General features: G+C 42.4%; 1 protein-coding gene across 2 annotated transcripts in view; it reads right to left on the bottom strand.

Annotated features, from left to right (window-relative positions):
* Positions 1-12,647, bottom strand: part of HGF (hepatocyte growth factor) — an 85,392-nt gene extending 72,745 nt beyond the window's left edge. For both annotated transcript variants that reach the window (XM_090041893.1, XM_090041895.1), the window contains exon 1: positions 12,423-12,647. In XM_090041893.1, coding sequence (XP_089898019.1) covers positions 12,423-12,495 — 73 coding nt within the window. In that variant the 5' untranslated portion in view covers positions 12,496-12,647. The remainder of the gene's footprint in view (positions 1-12,422) is intronic.
* Between the last annotated feature and the right edge of the window lie 14,492 nt (positions 12,648-27,139).

Genomic DNA, 27,139 nt, shown 5'->3' with positions numbered 1-27,139 from the left:
AGACAGCTCCCAGTGTCCCTTTTGTTAGAATGCCACCCTTCTTTTAGGAAGGGCATGACAAACTCACACTTTCACTACATGCTGCTAAACCACCCTTCCTAGAAACAGCTTAACCCACAAATCCTCAAGCAAACTTATAAAACAACAGACATTCCTTGGTTTAGATCAGACTGCACCAAGTTTCAGCTGTTAGAAAAAAGATCCAAGGGAGAGAATCTCTCCTTCACAGCTCATTCCTATAAAAGGCTTTACCTCTTCCCTGCATCTTGACTTGCTCAAGCTGAACAATGCTATGTAGCAGTTTATTTTTTCAGGCACAATTTTAACCATTCCCAGGCAAGCACAGGTTTCCTTCAATTCTTGGTTACTGTTATGTGAACATGCCTTTACTCAAAAATGGATTATTTTCACAGGTTCCTTAGTTCACCTTTTGGTAGCTCTTGGGTTCATATGACAGAGTAAATTACAAAGGTAAAGGAGAACTTTTATGGGGAGCACTTTGTTTAAATATTAGCAGCCTATCACTGGCAACCATTCTCCCTTTACTGAGTACCACTAGCCAGCATAAACCAAGTTGCCTTTTCTTCAGTACCCATGGCAGAGCCAATGCACTGCAACAGAGATTTGTCTTCTGCGTCATAGCTACTACAGCAAAACCAGCCTTATTTTCAAAAGTTTGGCTCTTATTTTACAAGATTTCTTTATTATTGCTGAATTATTTCTCTGGAGCCAGAGCCAAGATCTCTATGTCAAATGGAGGTGAGAATCCATCTAATAATGGATTTTAATAATATCAAAGTATTTATTTCCAGTTCTTGCTCATAACATTTCCTATTTACCAATAAGTATCATTATCATAAATCCATATGATAATGGGTTCTTAACATGGTACTAGCTAGAATGCAAGGTCCTGATATAAAAAAAGTCACGTTTTGTTCAGCTAAAACAAAAAAAGCATAGTTGTGCTTTTATTTTATTTTATTTCTTATTATTTATTTCTTGTTATGAACATAAGTCTAAAGATTACAGGTTTGATCTTGCATTTAGCAGTTTATCACTATGTGATTTACTTTAGCTCTGAAATAACTGCATTCTCTGGCCCCGATCTAAAAGAAAGAGCCACGTTCAGCCTTGCTTTAATACCATTAGAAGCAAAAAACTCACAGAAGAGATTAATTTTATATTTCTAGCAATAAAAAATAAAACAGAAAGAATGAATGAAAGCATGAACTTTGATTTTTTTGAATAACAATATGGATTTGTTTAGTAACCTTTAAATACAGTATTTTATATGTTCTCCGATACATTAACACCCATTGGACAATGGGCTATCATCAATATGTGCATAACAAAATGTATGGTTGCCTGAGAGTTACTTATTTTATGAAGCCTCATGAATTGAAGAATGACTTTTGAAGAATGATTTTTGCCTAAGAAAGAAGAGCAAGCTAGAGAGTGCACAGCCCATGAGACGGATGCTGTCCTAGAAAGGAAGGGGACTTGTGTTAAAGGCATCACAATGAGGCAGTAACTTTTCCAGTGCTGTTTGGCCACTGAATTTTATATTAAAATTAAGTTAATATTTAATATTAATATTCCATGGCTCATTAATATTAAGTGAGTATTTAATCTCTCCAGCTGCTTCAATAGGAAAATGACCTGGGAAGTGCCTAGCTGTGGCCTGGTGGCTAAAAACACTTTGCTAGGAAACAGGAGATGCTGGTTCAAACCTCCTAGAAATAAAGAGACCCTACAACTTTCACCTCCTGCTCCTTTGGCAAGTGCACTGTCCACTAAACTTTTGGCCCTGGGGCCAAGTACAATCCCCATCTGTGCATAAGGACCAAAAATGCAGTTTTAAAAAATCCTGCATAAGCAATTTAGGAAGTAAAATAGGTGTGCACTTTACTTTGGTATTTTTTATTTTTCCACCAGTAAAATTGTTCAGAGGGATGGCTATTTCATGTGAACTATCTGAGCATAGAAAAGGAAACCCCCAGTGTCTCCGAAATTACCTCAGACAACTCCTTCACTATCCTAGGGTGCATCCCATCAAGCTCTTCTTGAAAGTATCTTGTTTCTCTAAGTAATCCCTAACCTGGTCTACCACTATTCCAGGCTGTCTGTCTCCTTCCCTATCTCTGCTGCCAACTGAACTTGTCATCTGACAACTACCCTTATTTATTAAAACCAAAGTAAAAAAGGCAGAAAATTCATCAGCTTCTCTCCATCATCTTTGACTAGATTGCCTTCCACAGACTGTAATGGACCTATGGAATCTATAGGTCCAAAACTGGTTTTTCTCTTTATTTTTTACTTTTATTTATTACCTTTTATGTCCCTTGCCAGCTGCATCTTAAATTGTACCTTGGCTTTCCTAATTTTCTCCCTGCAATACTCTTACGGTAATCTGTGGTACTATGACCAAGTTTCCATTTTCTATAAGATTTTTTTTTTTTAGTTTCAACTCCTTGAAGAGACTGCTGGCTACCCATACTAGTGTCTTACTGCACTTCTCATTTTTTCATTGCCATCTCATGAGTAGACAATGAAACCTTAAGAGATCACCTTTAAGAAAGCCTCCTTAACATGCAGCCATCTCTCCTGGAATCCTTTTCCCTTCAAATACGCCTCCCAAGAGATCCTGCCCACCAGGTCTCTAAGTTTATTAAAGTTTACCTTTATGAAGTCCACAAAGCATGTCTACATGTGCACATTTACTGCGCAGTAACCTAAAAGCATTCAAACGTGTGCTTTTATTTTTTCCCTTATTCTGATGTCCTCCTTCCTTCTCCCCTGAACTTTATCATTTCACAGTCACCCAAGTTACCTTCTACCTTCATGTGCTCAACCAATTCCTCCCCATCTGTGAGCAGTAAGTCAAGAAGAGCTTCCCCCCTTGTTGGTTTCTCTTCCATTGAATCAAAAAATTATTCCCAACACACTCCAGAAATTTGCTAGACATCTTATACACTGTTGTGTTTCCCTCCCAGATGTCCTAATAATTAAAGTCTCCCAATGAGAACTGAGTCCTTGTTCAGGTTACTAAACAAAAGATGGGTGGGTCCTCTTTGTTGCATGATCTCAACATCGTATAATTGTTTGGCATGTTAGGTGCAGGGAGGCTGTTCTGTTGCTTGAAAAAAACAAACAAACCAGTTGTATGCTAGTACTACCACATCACAAAAGGGATGGTAAAAAGGGAGAAAATGTAACCACCTCCATTCTTCAGCTTGCATGGGAATTTATTAAAGAAATGGAGAAATTGGTTGAGACAGTTATTTTTAAAAAGTTCAAGAATACTTTGATCCTTACAAGAATGTAAATTTCCAGGCAAGACCATTGTATTTTACTATATGTTCATATTAAAATTAAGTTATATAAGCTCTGGGTGGTTAACAGGCGAACTAATTAGAGACTGCACTGTGTATGGTAAACGGGTCAAAAGAGTAAAATAAGAAACTGACTCAGCTTCTAAAAGCAGTTTTTAAGAGCTAGGCTAATGTAAACTTTGTTTTGCAAACATACTAGGAATAAAGCAAGGAAGATTTCATAGATTTCATAGACATTAGGGCTGGAAGGGACCTCGGGAGATCATCGAGTCCAGCCCCCTGCCCAAAGGGCAGGACGTCAGCTGGGGTCATAGGATCCCAGCAAGATAAGCATCCAGTTTACTCTTGAAGGTGTTCAATGTAGGCGCTTGAACCACCTCCGCTGGCAGGCTGTTCCAGACCTTGGGGGCTCGGACAGTAAAGAAATTCTTCCTTATGTCCAGCCTGAAACGGTCTTGCAGGAGTTTGTGACCGTTCGACCTCGTCATCCCTTGGGGCGCTCTGGTGAACAGACGTTCCCCCAGATCCTGGTGGTCACCCCTGATAAACTGGTAGGTGGCCATCAGATCACCCCTGAGCCTGCGCTTTTCCAGGCTAAAGAGTCCCATGGCTCTCAGCCTGTCATAATAAAATGGGCCTGTCATAGACCCAAAGTGCATCTAATTAAAGCAAGTCCACTGACATATAAAGGTAAGTAACTACAAAAATATATACATGCTTGCAATAAAAAGTAGAAACAATTACAGTATAATTCAAAAGTGTCCAACAGGAGAATCCTATGCTCAGGACAAACAGCAAAAAAATCCCAAAAAACAGATTGATATATATACACACGCACAACTGAAGGAGAAGCTCTAATAATGATGATATAAAGAAAACAGACTTTCTTGTCTCAATAATATTTACAAAGTAAGTCTGCAAAAGACCAATTCCTGCCAAGGAAATAAATTATTAACAAAATAGATTTCAAAACAGATGTTGGGAGTTGTGATGTGTTTTTACAGCAGGTGTATGCAATGTCCACCACGCTGAAAAATACTGAATATGCACCCGATGATCTCATGTGGCAAAACCACAGTGACATCTCAATATGAAAGAAGATATCTGTGAGCAGAGTATGAAATACTGCAATAGGAGTGTCATGTACACTTGGGCTGAAGAGCAGTCTGCAAATGCAAACAGGTGCATAACTTGTCTACAAAACAGGATGCAAAGATATTCTCAGGAATTTAAGGATGCATTCAATGGAAAAGCATCTACTAAGGAATCATACAGAGTATTGTCATAATTATACATCCCACATGAGGAAAAGCCAAACATGACCAGATGGCAAAATGGGTTGTTACTGAAAGAACTGAACTGTTTTAGTGAGCTATGAGCACAGTAATGAAAAAAAAAAACCAAGTTCAATCTATTCAAGTCCAAACAATTTTAATAAGGTCAACAAAATGTTACTACATCTTGAGAAATGTTAAGTAGGTCATTTCTGCACCACAAAATGATTATTTATTTTCAGTCTTGGACCAAGTCTCAGCATACCAAGCTCAACAGAGAAAGTGCAATACTCAGCACATTCAACTCCTCTTCTAGCACATATTTTTAAGTGGATTCTCTTTAGAATTGTTCCAGCACTAAAGATGTCCCAGGGTCTTTCAGTATGTGGATGGGATGAAAGTAATTACTAATGACTGTTGTTTTGGGGGGAATTAACACAATGAGCAATCACATAAAAGTCTACAATGCGCCAAAGAAAAAGAACTGTAAAACAAATGGAAATGAATGCAAGATTGGGTTCAGACAGGTTATTTCTGTAGGACAAATTCAATGACAAAGAAGTTTGACTAGACCCAAGGAAAGTGGAGACAATTGGATGGATGAAGTCAGCAAAAAAAAATCCCACACAAGGTATCTATACAGAGGTTCACCCCTAACATGTTATAGTTAGATGCTCCTCCAGTATATTGTTTATGGACAATAAAGTCACTGGGATTACTTTAATTTCCAAATGTTTCCCCCGCCCCAAAAAAGACAAAAACTTGTAAAAAATGGGTAGAATCAATCTTGAAAAAGTAAACATTTCTATTCTGTCCTTATTTTTTGTGCTTTGCAATTGTTTTTGAGAACTGGGGGCAGAGATAATAAGCAAACAGAAGCATGCTCCTATGCATTTATTCTACCTGGCACCTCTACTATGGCATACATCTAACACTCAGGAACAAAGCCAATCCTTTTATTTGAAGTGTGTCTTTAAAAGTTAGGAAGTGCCATCTTTGCTACTCTCGTCTGTAGACGTTACCAAAGCCCAGTACACTCACGACAATGGTAACAACAGTTAGTGTGTGGTGAGGTTAGATCATGTGTGTGAAAGGACAAGCCATCTTCATCCAGGAAAAGTTATCTGTCCAGCAGGATGCTGGAATGAAAGGGCATAACCAGCTGTTCTGTGGTTTGTACTATGACTTGCTCTATAAAACCTCCAACAAAATAAACAAGAATCTTTTCTCTTAAGATTTATATCCCTTCAAAGCAATGTATGTAGCAATAGAAAAAAAAATCTCCTTCATTAAATACTACCGGCCACAGTGAATTAACACTCTTAACAAGCATTCATTGCCTCCTGCACCTCAAGTAATGCATCTTTCTACAGGTGCCCCATTGGCTGCTAAGGCAATGGAGGAGAGGGAAAAGAAAAATTCAGTGAGGCAGTCTTCTTGGAGCTCACTATCCATGCACACCAGCTAGGAAATGCAGCTGGGAAGGGATTTACACAAATGCAGAGAGAGGATACATACTGTTCCCAAGGAGAGGAAAGCAAAAATTTCTACTACAGTAATATGCTTCTCAAGAAGTAGAAGAGACATTGTACATCAACCTTTATTGGGGGAGTGGGAGGTAACAGCCATAGCCCATGGGCAGGACAGGGTATATAGGCTTGAAGCAGGGTGGGTGGATGTGATGGGAAATGGACTTCTTTTAACTGAATGCAGGTGACATTTGGGAGGCATGGTGGGATGGTTAGCTTGTGCCAAGGTTTGGGCAGAGTCAGTGTTTGAGCGGGGAGCTGGAGTTGTTGAGTCTTGGGGTGTTGTTTAGGGAATATTTGCTGTGGGTTGTGCTTTATTGTAAGCCACGCTGAGGCTTTTGGAAACATTTAATAAAATCAATATGGTAGCTGGTGGGGGAGAAGTGCAAATTCCTAACCAGATTGGTAGAAGTCCTGGAGCATGCAGGGACAGTACCAAAAGTCCTTCTCTACACTTGTGACAGGCCCATTTCTCCCGATTTCCAATTCTGCATCTTCCACCCAAAACCACCCTCCCTTTCCTTCAAAAGGAAAACTTTAATTGCACATTATAACACTGAACAAAAGGATTCAAAGGAAAGCTGTTAGTTTTCTTTGAAAGAGGATGTTCGCTTTCCTTCCAACGTTGGCGTCAGTTAGTATACTTTTTGAATGAAAGATGAAATCCTGCAATAAGAGGCTTTCCTGTCCATGATTTCAGTGCACAAATTCCCAGTTTTTATGCAATGTCCTAATCTTGTCTTTCACCTCTGTTCTTCTCTTATGTTGCTCTAAAAAAATGTTATTAGTGGAAACAGAACGTCTGCGAAGTAGAGGAGTAAGGAAGAGCAAAACAAGCAGCCATTGGCACCGTGCACCAAATGGATTCCATTATCCAGAAAGAATAGTCTTCAAACTGGCAAAGTATCATTTTGCATTGCTGACAGCATATAGTATAATGATTATCTACAGCTGGGAAGAATATAAATCACATTAGACTTGTAAAATGTATGCAGTTATGAAAGCCATTGAACACACAACATTCATAAATCTACCATGGCTACTTTAAAAAAACAAAACAAAGCAATAAGAAATTGAGGAGACAAAATGCAACTCCCACATTTTGCATAACTGCACTTTAGATTATTTTCATGGTGCATGAACCACATAAAATGCTGTGAAATTTTATTGGAGAGACATACATGACTGAAGACCTCTTCATGTAAAAATGTAATACGTTTTTCTATTAATCCTTCATGAATCAATCAGTGCTTCTTTTGAAATATGCTAATTTGTTTTCCTGGTTCCTAAAAATTGGCTTAGTTTATTCCTGTAGCTTTTATTAGGTTAAATAGTCTATTTTTTTTTTTTTTAGCAGAGCAAAAGGCTTTCTTCCCAGAACTACTGGATATTAAAGAATATCTAAATAGGCTTCATATAAATTTTAAAAAAAACTTCCTAAAGAAAATTATTAGCTTAGAGACAAATCTCAGTGTAAGTGGTCAGGGCTTAAAGTATATTGCAAACTGATAAAAGCTAGGTAGGTAGCTGGTAGGGACTTCATGTTTAGCTCACTCATCTGTTATTAATATCATATCATTTATATATTAAAAAAGATTCAGGACATCTTGCTGTGGTTTGTGTCAAGTGTTCTCATTGCCATTTTCTTCATCCTTTTCCTTCCACTCTGAACACGTCTATACATGCCGCTATGGTGCCATTGTTACTGCACTGCACTGTCAATGACGGCACAGTAACAGCTGGTACTGAGCAATGCATGCTGCACATGGTTATTTTTAGGTACTACAACCCTGTAGTGACACACTATAACAGGGCAACGTTGCTACAGCAACGTAGCTGCGGCATCACAGGTTTTGCCTGCAGATGCTACGCCACAGTAACATATTCCTACGGCAATGTAGCATTACGTGTAGACACACCCTTGCGTAGTAATGTACCACGACTAACATTGGGCTCTAAGCTCTGAAAGTCACGGATCTGCATTTGTACAGAATTCAGCACGCTGGGAGCCCAACCCTGAGTGAGACTCATAGGTACTACTTGACAAAAAGGTATACCTCTTAGTTTAGCCCATAATAAAAACTGGACTGGTCAAACACCAACTAAACTGAGACAGGTACTAACCAGACAATAATACAATACCAAATTTTCTCGCATAACCATGCACATTTTACCCAATAAAGCCACCTCCACCCAAACTGGGGTGCACATATTAAACAGGGAAGTTGTTCTCCCAACCAGTATAGTAGCACCCAGCTTGGATTCTTGTTTCACAGGACAGCAAATGCTGCCTCGCTATTTGGGTTCCTGAGGGAATCAATTGACTTAATTGCTCTTGTTGTAATTGTTCTCATTGTTTTTTGCTTCAGAGGTTTGGGGTCATGTTACAAGGGGCATTTAACATGTGTTAAGTGCACTTACACTGCCAGCGTCTGTGCAGTCAAGCAGGCTAACACATACTAAGTGCTCTTTTATTGTATCAAAGCAAAGTTACGCCTTTTTGAGTGAGGACTATGTCCAGAACATATTAAGTAGCACTTGTTGAGATAACAGGGAATAGCTCCACAGAGACAATATGATCTATTGCAGTCCCAGGGTTGAGACCTACAATCCAATCTGGTCCAGGACTGTAAAGGAGTCTCAAACCTTGCTCCCAAGCAGTCCCAGGGCTGAGACCAGCCATCAGCCTATTTCTAGTCTCAGCCCCAGGACCACATCAGAGCCAGTTGGAGATTAGTTGGGGGCTGGAACTTGGGCCAAAAATTAGCTGCCTGTCAGTCTCCATGCCAGCACCACACTGCAGCCAATTCAAGATTCCTGTGCAAAGACCTGGGACTGACAATCAGCTAATTACTGGTCCAGTCCCAGCAAGACTGATCAGAACACACTTTAAATACAGCCCAGCAATACTTACTACCATCTTAAATAAAACACGTGCAACAAGGCCCTTAACAATCATCTCTCCTTTTTATTGGTCCTAATGTTCCACCCAAGGTAGACTGTTCCTCTGTACAATATGGAATTTCATTTGTACCTGGGAATAATTTTACAGTCTTTGCATTCTCCTATGCCTGAAGAAGGGTGCATGTGCCAGAAAGCTTGCAAATAAAGAAAAAATGTTCTTGCAACTGTCTAGTTGGTCTAATAAAAGATATTGCCTCTAGCACACTGACTGCTTGTACTTGTCATCAACACAGTTACAACCTTTATCCCTTTACCATTAATCAAGCTAACTTTTCTTAGGGTACCTTGTTGACTGCTATCTGCTTCTGGTTTCTCTCTTCCTATTTCACAGCTATGGACACTCTAAGCTCTTTTCAAAATCACGGATCAATCCATGTAGATCCATCTTTGGCAATAACTAGGGCTTTAGTTAAGTGTCAAAGGTAAGTAACCCAAAGATTAGGTTCTGTGCCTGCTCTTTGCAACCATAACTCTGGAAAATGTCTTTTCTTCATCATTCTGCCTTTCAAAAACAGATTGTGCATTGCTGTATTTACCCAAATCCAAGATGACCCTGAATTTAAGGCAAATCCCAAATAATGAGAAACTATACATGGAAAAATGTTATAATTTTCCATGTAAAGAATCTAAATTGGAGAATTTTCTTAAATTTATCCTCACCATCACTGTAGCAGGACAAGCTGCAATAGGGGGGCAGGTGAGGGGTGATACATGGGCGGGGGGGACCAGGCAGATAGCTTGTGTGTAGACAATAAGGGAGGCAAGATGTTTGCACACCAGGTCTGTCCCCCTCCCTGCAGATACTGCCCCTAACTGTGCGGGGGGGGGGGGTGGCAATTGTAGGTCTGAGGTTGCAGGGGGAGAAAAGGTGGGGCACAGGCAGCAGCTGCAGCTCTGGGCCCAACCCAGGTCCAGGACTAGAGCCAGAGCCCCAGAAGCTGCCTGCTATCCCTGCCACCTCACACTTTATTCCAAGATGAGGGGCCTCCCCCCTGTCCCCACCACGTTAAATGGGGAAAGAAAAACCTTGTTTTGGACCTGAGCAAACATGATACATTGAGGGCAGGGTGTTGTACGTGAAAAAATATGGTAACAGTCTTTGGCTTCTGAACTCTATGATGGCAATCAAATAGGAGTTCCTAATTCAGGTACTATGGCTTTCAGTGTACAAGATATATTTCTTCCAAAAAGGAGATCTAACATTGAGATGCATCTTAAATATAGCAAGTACACAAAACTGTAATAATAGAAGTTAAACAAAATTTAAATCAAGTTATGTTCAATTTTTTTGCTCAGAATTTTACTAGTTTTGGACAGTGTCTTATATACCAGAAAAAATGGTACAGTAATTAACTCAAAGCTAATTGTAAAATGTGTACAGGCCTGTTTACTGACCCTCAGTAGAACAAAAGCTCAAAACCAGGAATTACTGAAAGCTTGTAGGAGAAGATATTTGGACATGGAAAACATTACTTTATTTCCAAAAATTAATGACATATTTTCACCTTGTCTGTTCTCAAGAGTGGGGGAGGAAGGTTGTTAAAATATAACCTTTGTGATAAAGTTCATGTTTATGAGAAAGTGGGGGGGGAAAGAGGGAAGACACAAGTCTCTGAGCCAATGGTGCAAGGGTGGTTTAGAGCAGGACTCCTCTTCCTTGTCCGCAAATTAACAATGTGATGAATGCAATATTAAGGTAGGGAATGAGAAAGAGATAAAAGAAAAAAAAAATAGAAAAGTGGCGTTGCCAAGAAACTGTCACCACTAGGGCTGGCCAGAAAACAAGAATTCTGTTCTGTGAAAAATTTTGCAGTTTGGGGATTTGATTTAGTTCCATATCAGGATGAACCAGAGACCTTTTGATTTTTTTTTCCCTCTCTTTTTTCCCTTTTTGTAAAAAAGGAGACAGAGACCCACCTTACCCCACAGTAGCCAACAGCAGGGCATTAGTGTACTCCTCTAGCCACAAGTCTATAGGGATTGGGGGAAGAGGCGTGGGGGAGAGGGATTCCCCTCAGCCACTTGTTCAAGCTGTTTGGTTATCTCCCCCACTGAAGTAAGTAGTCTTTGGACCAAAGAGACAGCCTCTAGAAAAGCAAGGATTAGGGCACCAATTTAGACAGATTTGATTCTTTACAGCTGGCATCTCAGAGGAGTGCTGTTAACATTAGATTACAGAAGTAATCTAAACCAGCCCCCTGTTTCCTAAGCTATAAAAGTTAGTTCCTCTCTTTGGGCTAATGAATATTTAATTAATTGTACAACTGTCCAACCCCTCATGTAACTGCAGCTCCCTGCATCTCCTACATCCCAGCCCTGTTCAGGACATTTCCTATCCTAGAAATTTCTGCTGAGAGAAAAAGATGCTGTCTCACCAAAAACTGCATGCTGAACGTGAGAAAGATTCATCCAAGCTGACACAGGTATCTATACAAAGTCCCAGTTTGAAGAAATGAGCACGTTCCAACAACACCCTCCCCCCAGGATATTCCCAATCTGCTCTAATCACTGTCCCACAAAGGTGCATCTCTATAAATCGCCCAGAAATGGAGATGCAGATGGGGATGGAAACAATTTTAAAAAACGAATGTATACGGTCATGGCTTAGAAAGGTGCCCAGCACCTGCCTGGAAACACTGAAGCCAATAGAAACCTAGGGGACAAGTCAGGGGATGGCTACCGCTTTGTAGAGTTAGTCAGGCACACAGAAACACAAGACGCTAAAACTCTTGGTTCAGAGGTGCTGCCTTTTATTAGACCAACTGAAAAACAGCAACACCCCAAAACCACAAACAAACAAAACCCACCTCTCTCTCTCTGCAAGCTTTGGGGCGCACACGCTGAAGAGAAATCCAGGATTGCACACATTCTCCCGGAGGGAAAATAACTTTCCTGAAGCTGGTGCTTCCCGTGCATGTGCCATCTGTTCCTTCAAGCAAACAACAAAACTAACCCTGCCTCCCTTCACCGCTGCAGGACAGCTCGGCTCTCCCCTGTTTAGGAGGGCGCTGGGTGCCTCGGCCCTACCTCCGCGCCCGCTGCGGGCACGAGCCGCACCTGCCCCGGCTCCGCGCGACCCCGAGCGGCGGCGCCAGCTGTCCCCGGGCCGGACCTCGACCGAGGCGCTGAGGAAACGCGGCGTCGCTCAGCCCGCTCTCCCGGGGCGCCGCATCCCCGCCGGCCCCGCGGGAGGCGGCTGCAGGCGAGGAGCCGGGCAGCGCGAGCCCCGCTGCAGGACCGCGCTGCTGCAGGCCGGACCCGACGTGGCCCGAGGGGTGCACCTGAGCGCGGCTCTCCCGGCCCGGGGAAGGGGCAGCACTGACCTGGCAGGGGGCTGGCGCCGGGAAGCAGCAGCTGGTGCAGCAGCAGGGCGGGCAGGAGGGCGCCGGGCCGCATGGCCGCGGGCGGGATGGGCGCGGGAGGCGGCTGGGACGGGCGGCAGCGCAGGCAGCGCCGCTTTTTATTGCGATGACCCAAGTTTGTTGCGCGATTAACTGGAAGGAGCTGGGTCCCGACTCCCTCTTACGGTAAGAGCTTGTTTAACAACATCCCCGCCGCTCCCCTCCCCGCCCCGCCGGCCCTGCCCCCCCTGCACCGCGCGGGACCTGCCCCCGCCCCGCGCGCGGCCGCCCGCCAACGGCTCCTCCCGCGCCCCTGGCACCCCGCCTTCCCCTCCCCCACCCGCGGGGCAGCGGCAGGACCGTCCCACCCGTCTGGGGTCCGGCTCTGCCCCAGGCCCCACAGCCTCCTTGCCTGAGCTGACTGCTTCCCCTTCCCCCAAGCTGGGCAGGTAAAGGCCTTCGAGTAGCTGTGACCTCTTTTATTAAACCAACCGAGTTGTTGAGGGGGGAGTTCTTAGCCAGCTTCGGGGTGCAGTCACCCTTCCTCGAGGACCCAGAAGCTCAGACATGAGATGGTGTCCTTCACATGTGACAGAGCCATGTGGAGCTCTCCCCCCACCACTCTTTTTTCTGTCTTCACCAACTATTATTTCTGTTTCTCCTAATAACGCCTCAACCCTGTGGTCCATGGTTTAAAAAAAGAAAAGCTGATGGGGTGAGGTAGTGCTACACAAAGTCAGCAGGGTCTTGATAAAACTCCAGGACTTTGTGTCAAGGAAAGTCCAGTGCAGTTCCTGAGTTGGCCTCTGTTGTGTGCCTTCCCCCACAGGCATCATCCCCCCTTCTAGCACCAGGCCGAGGGTGGCCACCCTAAGCTCAAGAGGGGCTGGCACGGGGACGGAAATAGTGCATTTTGCCACCAACTAGACTGCTTCTCACAGGACGCTGTTTGGGCACAACTGTATAGGATAAACAAAAAAACACCCTCCGAGGTAATCAAGAACACCCAGTATAGATTCAACAAGAGCAGGTCATGCCTGACCAACTTAAATTTATTCTCTGATTAAAAAGGTGATAAGCTATGTGGATGTGTGGGGAAGAGCAGTAGATGCTATGTACCTTAATTTAGCAAAGCTTTTTGATACCAAGACATTCTCATTAATAAGCTGAAGTAATACAGACTAGATGAGGGCTGTCAAATCTCCAAGCAGCCAGGGGCCATATACCTCATGCAGTGTACCAGGGCAAGCCACATCCCACCTACAAGAGGATGCCCCTCACTGCTGCACTGCATGCCCATTTCCCTACCCATACTAGGTCACTCAACTCAGGCTCACCCTCACTTCTGTGCTGCTGCACTGCCCTGTCCCCGTGGGGTAGGGACAGGACATGACAGCCCAGAGACTCCAGCTATTAATGCAGCCAGAGCAATGTGGGGAACAAGCCTGGGGTCACCAATTTAACCTGTCACGGGCCACATGTGGCCCGTATGCCACTGGTTGGACAGTCCTGGACTTAATGAAAGAACTGCAGCGTGGATAAAGTGACTGGATCATCATGCTTAATGAGTCACCATCAATGGCTCAACATCTAGCTGAGAGAAGGTATCAGGAGGGATTCCCCAGAAGCCTGCCCTGAGTGCAGCATTGTCTAGTATCTTCATTAGAAAATCTAGAGGAGGGGATTAACACTTAACACATTTGCATGATACCAAGTTGGGTGAAGTTGCAAGCACTTTCAAGAGTAGGGCTAAGATCCAGAGACCTGGATAAACTGGGATACGATCCCAAAAACAAAAGCTAAATGAAACCTAACCAGGATAAGTGCAAGGTCCTACACTTGGGACAAAGTAACTGCATGCACAAACACAGATTGGACTGGGGAGTGGTTGGCTAGGCTTCCCTGTGGCAGAGAAGAACCTTTGGGTTTCAGTAGATCATAAATTCAGCTGGTCTACTCTAAGTCAAGAGGTATGCTCTGGTTCCAGGAAAAGCTAAAACACCACAGTGGGTTGTATAGGAGTGTCTCTTATACAGCAGAAAAATCATTTCCCTTCTCTTGTATGACACTGGTCAGGTCTTACCAATGCTAGCTTTGGTCCCCACATTTCAAGAAAGAGGTGTACAGATTGGAAAGAGTCTAGCAGAGAACAAAAATTTTTAGAAGCCTGACAAATATGACATATGACAAACAGCTGAAAAAGCTAGGAGTGTTTAGTCTGGAGAACTGGTGACGAAGGAGAATTTTGGTAACCGTCTTCAAATATGTGAAGAATGATTATAAAAGGGAAGGGGATAGACTTGGTTTTAGGGAACAAGACTAGTAGCAATGGCCTCAAACCAGCAGAGGAAGTGTAGGTTGAAGATTAGGAAGAGCCATAAACAGATATAGGGTGTTGAAAGGGAGGAGGGATTGCAGATATTGTGGTGCATCATTTTTATCCAGGTAAAAAGAAACTAGAAGCATTACTAATAAATTGAGGACCAAAGGCAATATTATTCAGTTTAAAGACTGAAGCAAAAGGAAATATAACTTGATTGAAGTGTACATTAATTTACAGCATTGGATATGTATTAAACACACAGTAAACTAGGCAAAAAAAACAAAGACAGAAAACACCACACACACACACACACACACACACACACACACAGTCAAGAGAAGTCATTTCTCTCATCCCGTAGTCAACTGAATGCTGCTGCCACTGCCTGGCAGTTTGATTCCTGCTCCATCCAAAACTTAAAACAAACTGCACACCCTCCACTCTCCCCCTACCCCTGAATCCACCCGTGGGAAGAATTTTCTGATTGTGAAGGTGGTTATACATTAGAACAGGTTACCTGGAGAAATTGCCCATGGATTGAAAGTTCACATTTTCAAGAGCAGGTTGGACAGACATTTGGCTGTCATGGTTTAGTCAGGGATGATTTTGCCCCAAGCAAGGGGGTAGATTAGACTAGAGGTCCCTTCCAGCCCTACTCACCCATCATCTTATGATCCTACTTCTTACCCTGAATGTTTTTGAGAGATTTGCCCTGGGGCACTGGAAAAGGATATCCATACAATCATACTTTGCCCTGGGGAAAATAAAAAAAAACAAAAACAAAAAACAAACAAAAACACCACTCTCTCCTTGAACAAATGCAATGTCCATTCATATCTTCATTGACTGCAATGGAAATCTAGCCACCAATATAAACAACACAGGAATAACTAACAACATCCTACCAACTCCAGTTTAGTTAGCTTCTGTTGCACTGGATGCACTTGACATGTTGTCTATACACATACTATCCAACCTAGTCCCAAATAATTTACATAAAGACTATAATATTACAATGAAATTGAATTAATTTGAAGTTAAAAATGCAGTTGGTTCTTGGAAAACAAACTAAAAATGATGTTGCATGCTAATAATCTCTACATGATTTTCTGATCAAATTTTCATTTTACAAGTAGAAAAAAAAAAGAAAGATTTAAGTATGCTCTAGACAAACAATACAATATAATAAGCTTGATGCCAGAATTGTGGTATAAAATGTTGTGACCTCTGAAATGCACTTAGTCAATCTAAGACTATCATAATATTCATTTTTGGCCTTTAAAGCTCCTTCTTCCTCTTGTTTTTTAAAACCCTGCTATGCAACTATGTAATCTAGCTCCTCCACCATCAACAGGATTTGGAAGCCAGCAAAACAATACTGTAGATGATGTCCAAGCAGAAGTCACACTCACTTTACAGTAAATGTGTTACCTCTGAACTATTAGCCAGAGTAAAATATTGTGAAAGTTTATTTTAGTTGAAAAAGCAAGTAGACAGGACCAAATGTATACAACTTGCTATTTTTATGTAGTTCATTTTCTGACTGTGATCACATGTGAATGTATATTTGAGATGCAGCATCCAGTGGAGAAATGTTGGATACTCACAATTTTGGCAGCAGCCTTAACAAGATAAATAAATACTAATTCAGAATTAAGTTTAAAGGGAAATGTTGGGGGGGGAGGGGCGTTAAATGAACCAATATTGGTATCTGTCATATGAATCATGTACTGTGTTCAAAGCAAGTTTTTAATTCTGGACTTGTCTAATATACATAAACTTTACTCCTTCTATTATTATCTTAGGGGATCTTAAGCCCACTTAAGACAAATGGTAATTGTTTTCAAGTCTTAGTTGCTGATAAAACTGCAATATGGGGCGGGGAAGGCAGAAAAACTACACTGGCTTTTTTTTAAACTTTAGTTTCCATCTTGAGATGCATCAATTTATACTACATTTTCAAAAAACAAAGTGATACTGCAGGGAAGAATTCATAGCTCATATAAAAGATAAGAATAACAGGCTACAAAAAAAAAAAAAATCTCTTTTAGATATTGAACTGGGTTTTAATCAAGATCAAAGCCAGTTATTTAGTAACTTTCTTTCTTCTTCATCTTATATAAAAGCTTCCATACATTCCGTTTCAAGGCAATGCTGGAAAAGAGACCGTCTTACTGGCTCAGATGTTTAAAAATATAGGATCCAAATTTTCAGTGAACTTAATTGTATGGGTTCTCTCAAGTAGGTCTTCCTTCCTAATTATGCCTTTATTTTGATTATTTAAATATCCATCCTAAGTTCTGGGTCTTAGACAATTCAATGAAAGAGTTAAAATACCCTAAAAACTTAATAATTCAAAGACAAATAATCAGAAGAATCTTCCCCCAATCCTAACTCACTTTAGATCAATTATTAACCCATTAACTTTTATCACTAGTTTCCACATCCCATACCCCCTGCAAAGAAAATGGATGCATTTTCATGCAACTGTTAATAATTCTTTAAGAAAAAGATTGTAATTTGAAAGTTGAGTTTCAGAACGTTATAAACTGGGGCCCTATAGGATAGATCTAATAGAATACTTGTTTCAAGTTCTACTTATATCCTTTTGATTTCAATAGGCGTTAAACCTAAATCCCATTTTGGATCTGGGCCTTGAATAACTAAAGCAAGATTTACATGGCATTTAGACACCTAGCTTGAAAACAGCAGTAGAAAAAGGTATGTGGCCGCTGCCTAACTCAAGGTCTGGAGCAGGCTTCCACAGGAGGTGGTTCAAGCACTTACTTGAAGTTACGCACTTACGCCTTCAAGAGAAATTTGGATGCCTATCTTCCTGGGATCCTATGGCCCCTGCCGACTTCCTGCCTCCTGGGGCAGGGGGCTGGACTCAATCTTCCAAGGTCCCTTCCAGCCCTAACATCTATGAAATCAAAGTCCATCATTTGTCCAGACACGGAGAGCATATTTACACCACAGGAGTAGCTGCCTGGGATCTCTAAGCATGTGCCTCTTGTATCCATGTTCACCAAGGAAACAACAAGTGCACTGAAAACTGAGGGCACATCCCAAAAAGCACTCAAGTGCAGGGGCACACTTCTCCCGTGGGACAAATAGCAGCAGCACGTGTGCACCATACACCACGGAACAGGGTGAGCCACCCAGGCCATGGCCAACCAACCTTTAGCACATGAATTTAGCTAGTTATGCAGTTAAAAATAAGATAGCTATACAGTTTTAACCAAGATGTCAATTGCATATTTCTGGATTTATGGAAATTAGCATGCTAAGTTGGTCAGGTCATGCCCCAGGTGACCCACCTTGTTCTGCCACCTGATTTGTGCTGCTGCTACTTGTCCCTGGGCACATCCCTGCATGTGCACTCAGGTATGTGGCAAGTTGACCCAGATTGGGTAATGGAGGCTGGAGTCCTGGGGGGGTCTTACCTGGAGTCCTGAAGGCCTCCCAGGGAAGCAGTAGTGTGGACCTGGCCTCCAAGAGCCTGGTTGGCAGCCAGTGTGGCTGTAGCTGGCCAGGCTCCGTTTCTGGCAGAGTATGCTGCTGCCACCACATGCACCATGCCATGTTTTTGGTGGCTTTTTTGTTTGTTTTTTTATATCCCATCTCCTAATGTCAAGAACCCAAATCAGTAGTACAGCAAATGGGTGCACATGTGCCACATGCAGTTTGTGGCACCTCATATGGGTTTGAGGTGCCACAAACTGCATGTGCATACTCATTGGGACAGACTGTAAAGGTTTAAGAGCATCTGCAGCAGAATGCCAGGCACGGTCTCACCAGTTCATTACTGGATCTTGAGCATGCAAGTGAGAACTCCTGGGCAGGGTATAAATCAAGAATTTCCCAGCTGATATAGGCTGTTATTTAGGTTGACCATAATTTTAAGGAAAGCTGGGACAATGGGAGGGGGGATTGGGAATGGAGGCATGCAAGCACACTTCCACTTCCCACCTCCCCATGTGGATGCACACACCCCCTCCCACTGATCCTGTGCATCCCAGGAGCCCTTATGGCAGAGCAGGGTTGGGTTGTACAATGCAGAGGCCCATGGCTGAACTCCATCCCCTGTGCTGCACAGCCACATGTCACCCTCTCCCCCTCAGTTATGGGCGCAGAGACTAGAATCCAAGTCTCCCTATTCCAGGACTGTATCCTTAAATCACCAGGCCGCAGTCATGCATTCTCTCTCTCTCTCTACAACCCTCTGAAGTTCGAGTACTTTTCTGTACAATAGCATAACCTCAACAGGAATGAGAGTGCTTCTCACCCAAAATAGTGCATCGCCTAGTGGTTAGGGTAGCTACCTGGCTATTAGGTTAAGGTATTAGACAGTATCACAACACATTTTAAATAAAGGGAACCTTGTTCAGATCTTGAAAGGTTGTAGACTTCTATCCTCAGGCAAGAGTTCTGGGTGGTGGATCCCAATTAGACAAAAGTACCTAAGCTTTAGAAAACAATAGAGTTCCACAGATATCACTCAAGTTTTCCTAATTGTTAGCCTCGGTAGTCCTCTTCTCTACGTTTTGGATCCCATTCCAACATGCTTAATTCACCCAATGCACTGTATAGAGCAGTGGTCTCGGAAGTGGGGTGTGCAAGACAATCCACTGGGGCGCAAGAAGATTAGAACTTCTAATATACATATATTGGGGGTGCGTGCTCAAAAATTTTTTTACTGATGTGGGGTACGCAATCAAAAAAGTTTGGAGATCACTGGCATAGGGAACCAGGTGCCTAACTCAGGATTCTGAATTCTAGGAGCCAATCACTGCAGTGACTAGAGGGCTATGTTACACTAATTTTACTGGCTACTGGAGCTTTTAACTCCTGGATTGTCCACATATTAACATCTGAATCTAGTTTTAAGCATGCTTTAGGGAGCTTGGTTCATCTCTGATCTGTGTTACCCAGCTTATGTTGCATTAATGTATGGCCACTTTATGTTTTTTCTATGTTGCTTTAGGTACCAGGTGCAGCTCATGAATGCTGAGATAGTGGGGCAGATGGAGCATGCCACAGGGGGACTCCCCAGAACACTCAACAGTGGACCAGGAAGTAATTCTGGTTCATTTCTTGGTCTTCCCCACGGCATGTGGGGGACACCCCCCCCCCCCACCTCTGGCTCAGCAGCTGGCACCTCGGGGACCCCCACACACACTCGGCAGCAGACCCACTCTGCATTCATAAGCCGCACCTTGTATCTTGAGGTGTAGAGGGAAAAAAAAAAAACAAAGCAAAAGAAGCCACCATATAAAGCTGTGTCTATGGCCAAATTGTTGATTCTCCAAATGAGAATCAAATCTTCAGATTTGGCCAAATCGAACTGGGGCAGTGATCTGAATAAGGTAATCAAATCGCCATCCCCCAAATCTAGCCAAGCCTTCACACACCCCTAATATCTACATAGAAGTGCCCATTTAAACTCAATATAAGACTTCATGCAGAAGGTACTGTATTTGCAGATCAAAACGTTTCTAGGAACAGAACCTTAAGTCAGGATTGGTCTGAAAAGTAATTATGTAAAACTGGCACTACTCATCTTACTCAGCACATCAGCTTCATGCTGAAATTCAGAGTAGGAATTTACTAACTGAGGAATATACAAGTGGTTTTGTTGGCACTCATATACTTCCCTGAAGTGGTAACACAGCCATGTGGGTAAACATTGTCAGTAGAACTGCTAAATGAATTCCAATCAATTCCACCTGTGTTATCCAGGACCCAATTTCATCTGAAGAACACTTATTGTTGATTATGAGGAGTTCCAATGAAAGGACTCCCCACTCTTCAGTCTGACAGTGAAGAAGTGTCTTGAATGTAGTAAAACAAACAGAAGCCAAGTGTGTTTGATATGAAGCAATAGAATCGGAATCCAATAATTTACATGCCGTAGATAATTATAATTAGATAACCAAGTTAAGACGAGAGGCTGCCCATAATAGAACCACATCCCCAAGGGCAGACAACTATGCTCCCTGGTGGCCATGAAGCTCCTGTCCTGCTCTGTCTCTAGGGTACCCTCCCTTCCTTCCCAGCTCCTATGCCTTGTTCTTAATTAGCTTTGAAAGGAAGGCTGCCCAAGGGTCCTAGAGCAAGCTCCTCTGTCCTCCTGCCAGTCGGTTCCTCCCAGTCTTAATTGGTTCCAATCCAGTCCTCACACTACATTGACCCCCCCTGGTCCATGTGTGCCCCCAAGGCACCTCTTGCCTTATGAGCTATTCATGGCCTCTGACTTCCCCTACAGCCAGGCCTATGCCTCACAGATGTTCCCAATCAGTTTACTGGGCACTTGTCCCTAGTCTAATCTTGAAGCCTAGCAAGGCTTCAACGCCCTAGTTAGTCTCTGCCCCTCCTGGACGGTTGGGTCCCTGGCCCTGGTCTCTGCCTTCTTGCACTACAGAGCCCTAACCCTGGGGCTCCACCTCTCTCAGCATTGGTCTCTTGGCCCCATCTGTACCCCTCTGAGGCACTAGGCCCCTGGCCCTATGGGCATGTGTCTCTCTCAGTCTTCCTCTTTCCTTCACTTGCTGGGCCCCTGACCCAGTTCTCACCCTCAGTCTATACTGCAGCTTGTTCCCTGCCCTTAGCAGGGTCAAGCCTCACGTGCCTCTCTGGACCTGCTACCACTCCTGCTGGTCACAACCCAAGCTGCCAGTCCTAACTGTAAGACAAGAAAAAGCCTTTGTATCTGTAACACAAATTCCTTGCTGTTTTCATTCATGTAGCAGCTCCTCAGCTGACTCAAATCACTTCCCTCCACCCAGAGTAATATTTCCCTTTAAGCCAGCAGCATCCCACCTGCCTACCATACTACCAGGGTAGCCCAAGCATCCACCAGGCATTCCCCTGCATCTCACCCACTCTAGAGTTCCTTCCTCTGCAGTTTCCAGGGTCAATTTACCCATCCCAGCTCAGGTACTGGGTTTATATGGGGCCCAAGCCCTGCCCCTTTCTGGTCAGGTGGCTTCCCCAGCTAGTTGCAGGTATTTCTCATTCAGATCTGATGGCTGGTCTCCATGGCAGCTTACAGCTGTTGTTCCAGCCTTGGCTTTGTTGCCTATAGCTGGGCTCTGCCATATTGCACTATTGCAGGACAAGTGGTCGTGCAACAGGCACTCAGCTTTTGGTTTCTCTTTTGCCTATTCTCTTACAACCAGCTCATTCTGGGCAGCATTCCCTTGGCATGTGTTCCCTTTTACCTTAATGTGCAGCTCCCTGTTTAGGCAGCAGTGTTTCCTTGCTATCTACCCTCTTGCAGTCAGCTGCTATTCAGCTGCCTGGGATCTATCTGCTGTAATTTCTCCCCTTGAAGTAACAGAAGCCCTAGGCTCCCTGTTACACTGCTATTTGAAGTCAAACAGTCACCAAATATTAATGGATGTAGTGTTTATGTGTGTTTGCATGGCAGTCAGCACTGTTCCCTTTATATGTATGGGTTTAGCATGTAGCCCAGAGCTTCATCATGCTTATTTGAACATTCATCCTCTTTCTTTGAATGTTCCTCCTTTTCTTTGAAGTATAGGCTGAAAATTAACAGGCCATGTGGCCTGATGTCTCTATATTTATTGCTCAAGACATTTTAAAAAAGGTTTCTTACCTTTTTGTTGTAGGGAAATGTTTGAAAATATGATCTTTTCATGCTCCAACCAATTGTCAAATAAAAAGAACCCAAAACGTATTGAATTTAAATATCATGGCTTTTAAGCCAATACAATGATTTTGGTGCCTATTCTTGGTGCCTATGATTTTTGTATATTTTAAATCAGCAACTCTGTTATCCTTACTCTGAAACTGTGTTGTGCCTCCCTAGTTCTGCCCTTGGAATAAGAGGAAAGATGTTGAAAGTAAAAAAAAAACCACTTAAAAAACCCCCAAACTCTAAAAATAATGTATGAACCATTCACTGTGAATTGTTCATGAGACAAACCACTACAACAGGAAAAAGATTCACTACAGATTGACCAAAACCAGGAGGGACAGGGAGGGAGGTACTCCCCATCAAAACAAACAACTGGGGGAAAATACTAGCTTGAGAGAAACATTTTTTGTTATTATCTTTGGATTTTTTCCTTACTGTTCATAAATTTACACTTAGGCAAATTTTAAAGCAAGCTATTTTAGGTGGAACTTTGAAACATTTGTTTAAAATTGTCAAAATATTTTAATATTTTTCAATTTTGTCTAATTTTTTATCAAAATAAATACATTTGGCATGTATTTGGATCTCTTGGTCTATGTAAGTATACATTTTTAGGAGAAAAAATCACCCCAATATTTAGCACAAGTCTAACATAAAAGAAACTTGGCCATGTGGCTGGCAGAGAAAAAATAGGGCTTTCCTCTTCTGGAAGAAGAAACATCAGCTTGAAAAACAATGAGAAAACCTCAAAAAAATGATTGGAAGAAAAGATGTAGATGGTGCATCATAAAATACAGATATTAGCAATGAAGTTTACATCAATGGAAAATACTGCTGGTAATGTATAATGTCTCTCAAGCTGATAGACATTTTTGAAGCTCAGCCTCAGTAGGGAAATTGAAGCACAGAGAAATGTGAAGTTATTAAGCTGCCATAGCTCTTGATCCCAAATTATAGGATGAGTGCAGTGACTTGAAAATGCAGACAGGCAAAAAACATCAATCCTTAAAATTCCAGAGGATGAAAACTTCCAGGATCTCCTTGTCAAGAGGAAAATCTCTAGGCTTTCATATCAAAGAGGAGCTTTTGTACCTAGGGTACTGTTACAAAATGCTACAAAGAGTGCGTGCTGCAGTTGTCATGGAACATCTAAAGCAGACAAAAATATTAATAGCAGCTCTGAAAAAAAACAAAAACAAAAGACCTCATAATTGATGACCATAAAGCACTGATATTTCCTCCTTTAAAGCTGGCAACCTGGGGGTTGCAAGCTTGCAAAGACATCAAAAAAGATGTTATCAGTGAAGGAATCTTAGCCTGAGTTTTTTTCAAGAACAAGTTGTTCAGTATTTTATTTGAATCAAAGCCTCCTTGTTTGGGATGTGATCTCTGTAATACAGCTACTGGAAATTAGTCAAGAAGGAAGAGACAGGAAGTGTCAATGGAATCAGGACAGGAAGTCTCAAAGGAAGACTAGATCAAACTGTTGAATTTCCTACCGACTTTCCATCAGAGTATCCTTTCTATTAAATAAGAAATGTTTTCATACATTCATATCAGTGAAGAAGTGTAAACAGTTACTGCAATTATAGTTAACATGGGGTAGCCTTTGCTACATTGGCAGTGCATCTGAATTGTGTTCTATTGTGTTTCATAATGTTCAAGTTCATTGCCTCGTGCATGTTTACCACTGATCTGCTGGCATTCAACCTTTTGTCACCCTATTTTCTTACTGTAGCTGGATCTAGGTATGTATAGCTAATTCAAGAAGGCTCAGTCCACATTCAATAGAAATGATAAAAAGAGAGTTGAGAAAGCAATTGAAAAATGGGTTGATGAGTATATCTTCCTGCTTCATACAGCACATATGTCTTTTTCCGTAGTCAAACTGTCAATCTGAGAAGACCTTGTTAGATGACCAGTTAGTATCAATAGCCTTCATCTATTTATGTCTATCAGATTTGGATCTCAGTACCATTATCCAATTCCATTATTACCTCAAGCCTAGTGAATTTGGGCACCTATACCCAAAATTACTATCCTGAAAACCTTCTATATAATACCAGAGATACCTTAACTCTATAGGGGTGATGACCTCCAGAGGTGTTCTACTTCAAGCAGGAGGACTGGAAAAGGGCAGAGGACTGGAAAAGGGCCAACGTGGTTCATATTTTCAAGAATGGGAGGAAGGAGGATCTGAGTAATTATAGACCAGTCAGTCTCACCTCCATCTTTGGAAAGGTCTTTGAAAAGATTATGAAGGATTGTTTGTGGGAGTCCAGTGGGAAAAATAATGCAGCAGGGAAACCAGCATGGATTCATAGCAGGTAGATCATACCTGACCAATCTGGTTTTGTTTTATGACAGGGTCACAGAATGCTTACATATAGGAATAGAGGTGGATGTCATTTTCTTGGATTTTAGCAAGGCCTTCCATACAGTATTTCATCCCATTCTTATAAATAAATTAAGAGGCTGTGATATAGATGTTTACATGGTCCGGTGGGTGGCAAATTGGCTTAGTGGTCACACCCAGAGAGTGGTACTCAATGGGTTAGTATCGACCTGGAAGGATGTGGGTAGTAGGGTCCTGCAGGGTTCAGTCCTTGGACCTGTATTCTTCAATATTTTCATTGGTGACTTGGATGTGGGTGTGAAGTGTACTCTGTCCACGTTTGCAGACAATACCAAAATTGTAGGGTGAAGTGCACACTCCGGAGGGTAAAGAACAATTGCAGGTAAAGAACAATTGCAGGCAGACCTGGATAGGTTAGAAAAGTGGGTGGTACACAATAGGATGCAGTACAAGAAGGACAAATGGACAGTGCTGCACCTAGGGCACAAAAATATCCAGCACACCTACTGGCTGGGAAGTGACCCCCTCAGCAGCACAGAAGCAGAAAGGGATCTTGGAGTCATAATGGACTCCAAGGTGAACATGAGTCGTCAGTGTGTAAGCAGATGAATGACAAATAGATCCAAGGAGGTGATACTTCTCCTCTATGTGGCATTAGTCAGACTGCAGTTGGAGTGCTGCGTCCAGTTTTGGGTGCCATACTTTAAGAAGGATGTTGATAGACTCGAGAGGGTCCAGAGGAGGGCCACTCATATGGTTAGGGGCTTACAAGACAAGCCCTGTGAAGTGAGACTGAGGGACCTGGACCTCTTCAGTCTCCGCAAGAGAAGGCTGAGAAGTGATTTTGTGGCCACTTACAAATTCGTTAGTGGGGGGAGCAGCAAGGAACCAAAGATGCTCTGTTCACCAGGGTGCCTCTTTAGGTAACAAGGAACAATGGTCACAAACTGACAGCAGATTTAGGCTAGATATCAAGAAAAACTTCTTCATGGTAAGGGTGGCCAAAATTTGGAATGGGCTTCCAAGGGAAGTGGTGATCCCTTCTACCTTGGGGGTCTTTAAGAGAAGGCTGGATAGGCATCTGGCTGGGGTCATCTGACCCCAGCACTCATTCCTGCCTAGGCAGGGGGTCAGACTTGATGATCTGTTGATGTCCCTTCTGACCCTAGCGTCTATGAATCTATAAAAGTAAAATGTTTAAATATTCACTGGAGCAGGGAGTTGACCTCCTTGGCAAGTACAGTTATAATTAAAATTATTCTCACTGTATCTCTTTAGTGCTATGAATATTTAAGTATTTTATGCAAAGTTGGATAGTTTCAACAACACAGAAGGCAAGAGACACCTAGCTCCTATCCTAGAAAACTGTATTTTTGTGATTAGAGCACCATCTGTATTTTGTAAGACACAGAGCTACATGCCTTCCTAGGGGAAGAGTAATGCCACCTGACCCTAGTGGCATTTTGGACTAGCAGGCTTAAGGCACACCAGGACATAAGAGAGTGACATGTCCAGGTTCATGTCCAGCATCCTTTAATTCCCCAGCCTTAGTAATCAGGTCCCCATTTACATCTTGGTCAACTGGAGGAGCCTTTGACAAGATTCAAAACAGGGTTTAAACTTGCACCTCTTGAGCTATAGTGAGATACCTTGACCACTCTGATACTGCACCCCTTCCCAGGTATAGCAGGGTCTAAAATCAGCAGGCTGGTGGCCCAGCCTTCCACCTTAAGTGACTCAAGTTAGCTACCTAAGTACCCCTGGCCTATACAAAAGTAGAGATGGATTTGGGCCTTAGTGTCATCCAAAAATGAAGTTAAAGCAAATTGTGGCAGCATTGTATTACCTGGCCAGTGATGCATGACCACAGAGTTTCTTGTACATACCAGCTTTACCCCAGTGGTGAAGTGGTCCACATTGACTGAAGAATGAAATTTTGAAGCCCGCTCTTCAACCCCAAAGCTTTAGAGAATCTTTTCATCAACTTGGGTTCAGACCACTGAGCACTTTGAATTTAAGAATCAAGACTTTGAATTGGTTCATTATTGCTTTACAAGCTGGTGAGATATTTGGATATTGGTTTGAAATATTGTGCTGGGCAATATTTCAATATTAGTTTCAAATACTGAATTACCTACCTTACCTACCTACCTTTACTGTAATAACCAAGCTCCTGACTTGATTAATAAAACCTTTCTTCATTTTAATAAAATTCAGACTAATATCGATGGAAACAAAACAGCTGCTTACATAGTTATGAGACAGAATGAACCCCAAGAAAAAGTAATCTCATTCTGTTCAATCACACTTTTGTAATTTATCTTCTTCAAATTGAGACAGATGATCTGATTCTATTT

The sequence above is a fragment of the Crocodylus siamensis genome, chromosome 4, assembly GCF_052110815.1.
Source record: "Crocodylus siamensis isolate JL-2025a chromosome 4, ASM5211081v1, whole genome shotgun sequence".
Classification (NCBI taxonomy): domain Eukaryota; kingdom Metazoa; phylum Chordata; order Crocodylia; family Crocodylidae; genus Crocodylus; species Crocodylus siamensis.
The sequence above is the reverse complement of the archived record's forward strand: the minus strand, read 5'-3'. Positions and strand labels throughout refer to the sequence as shown.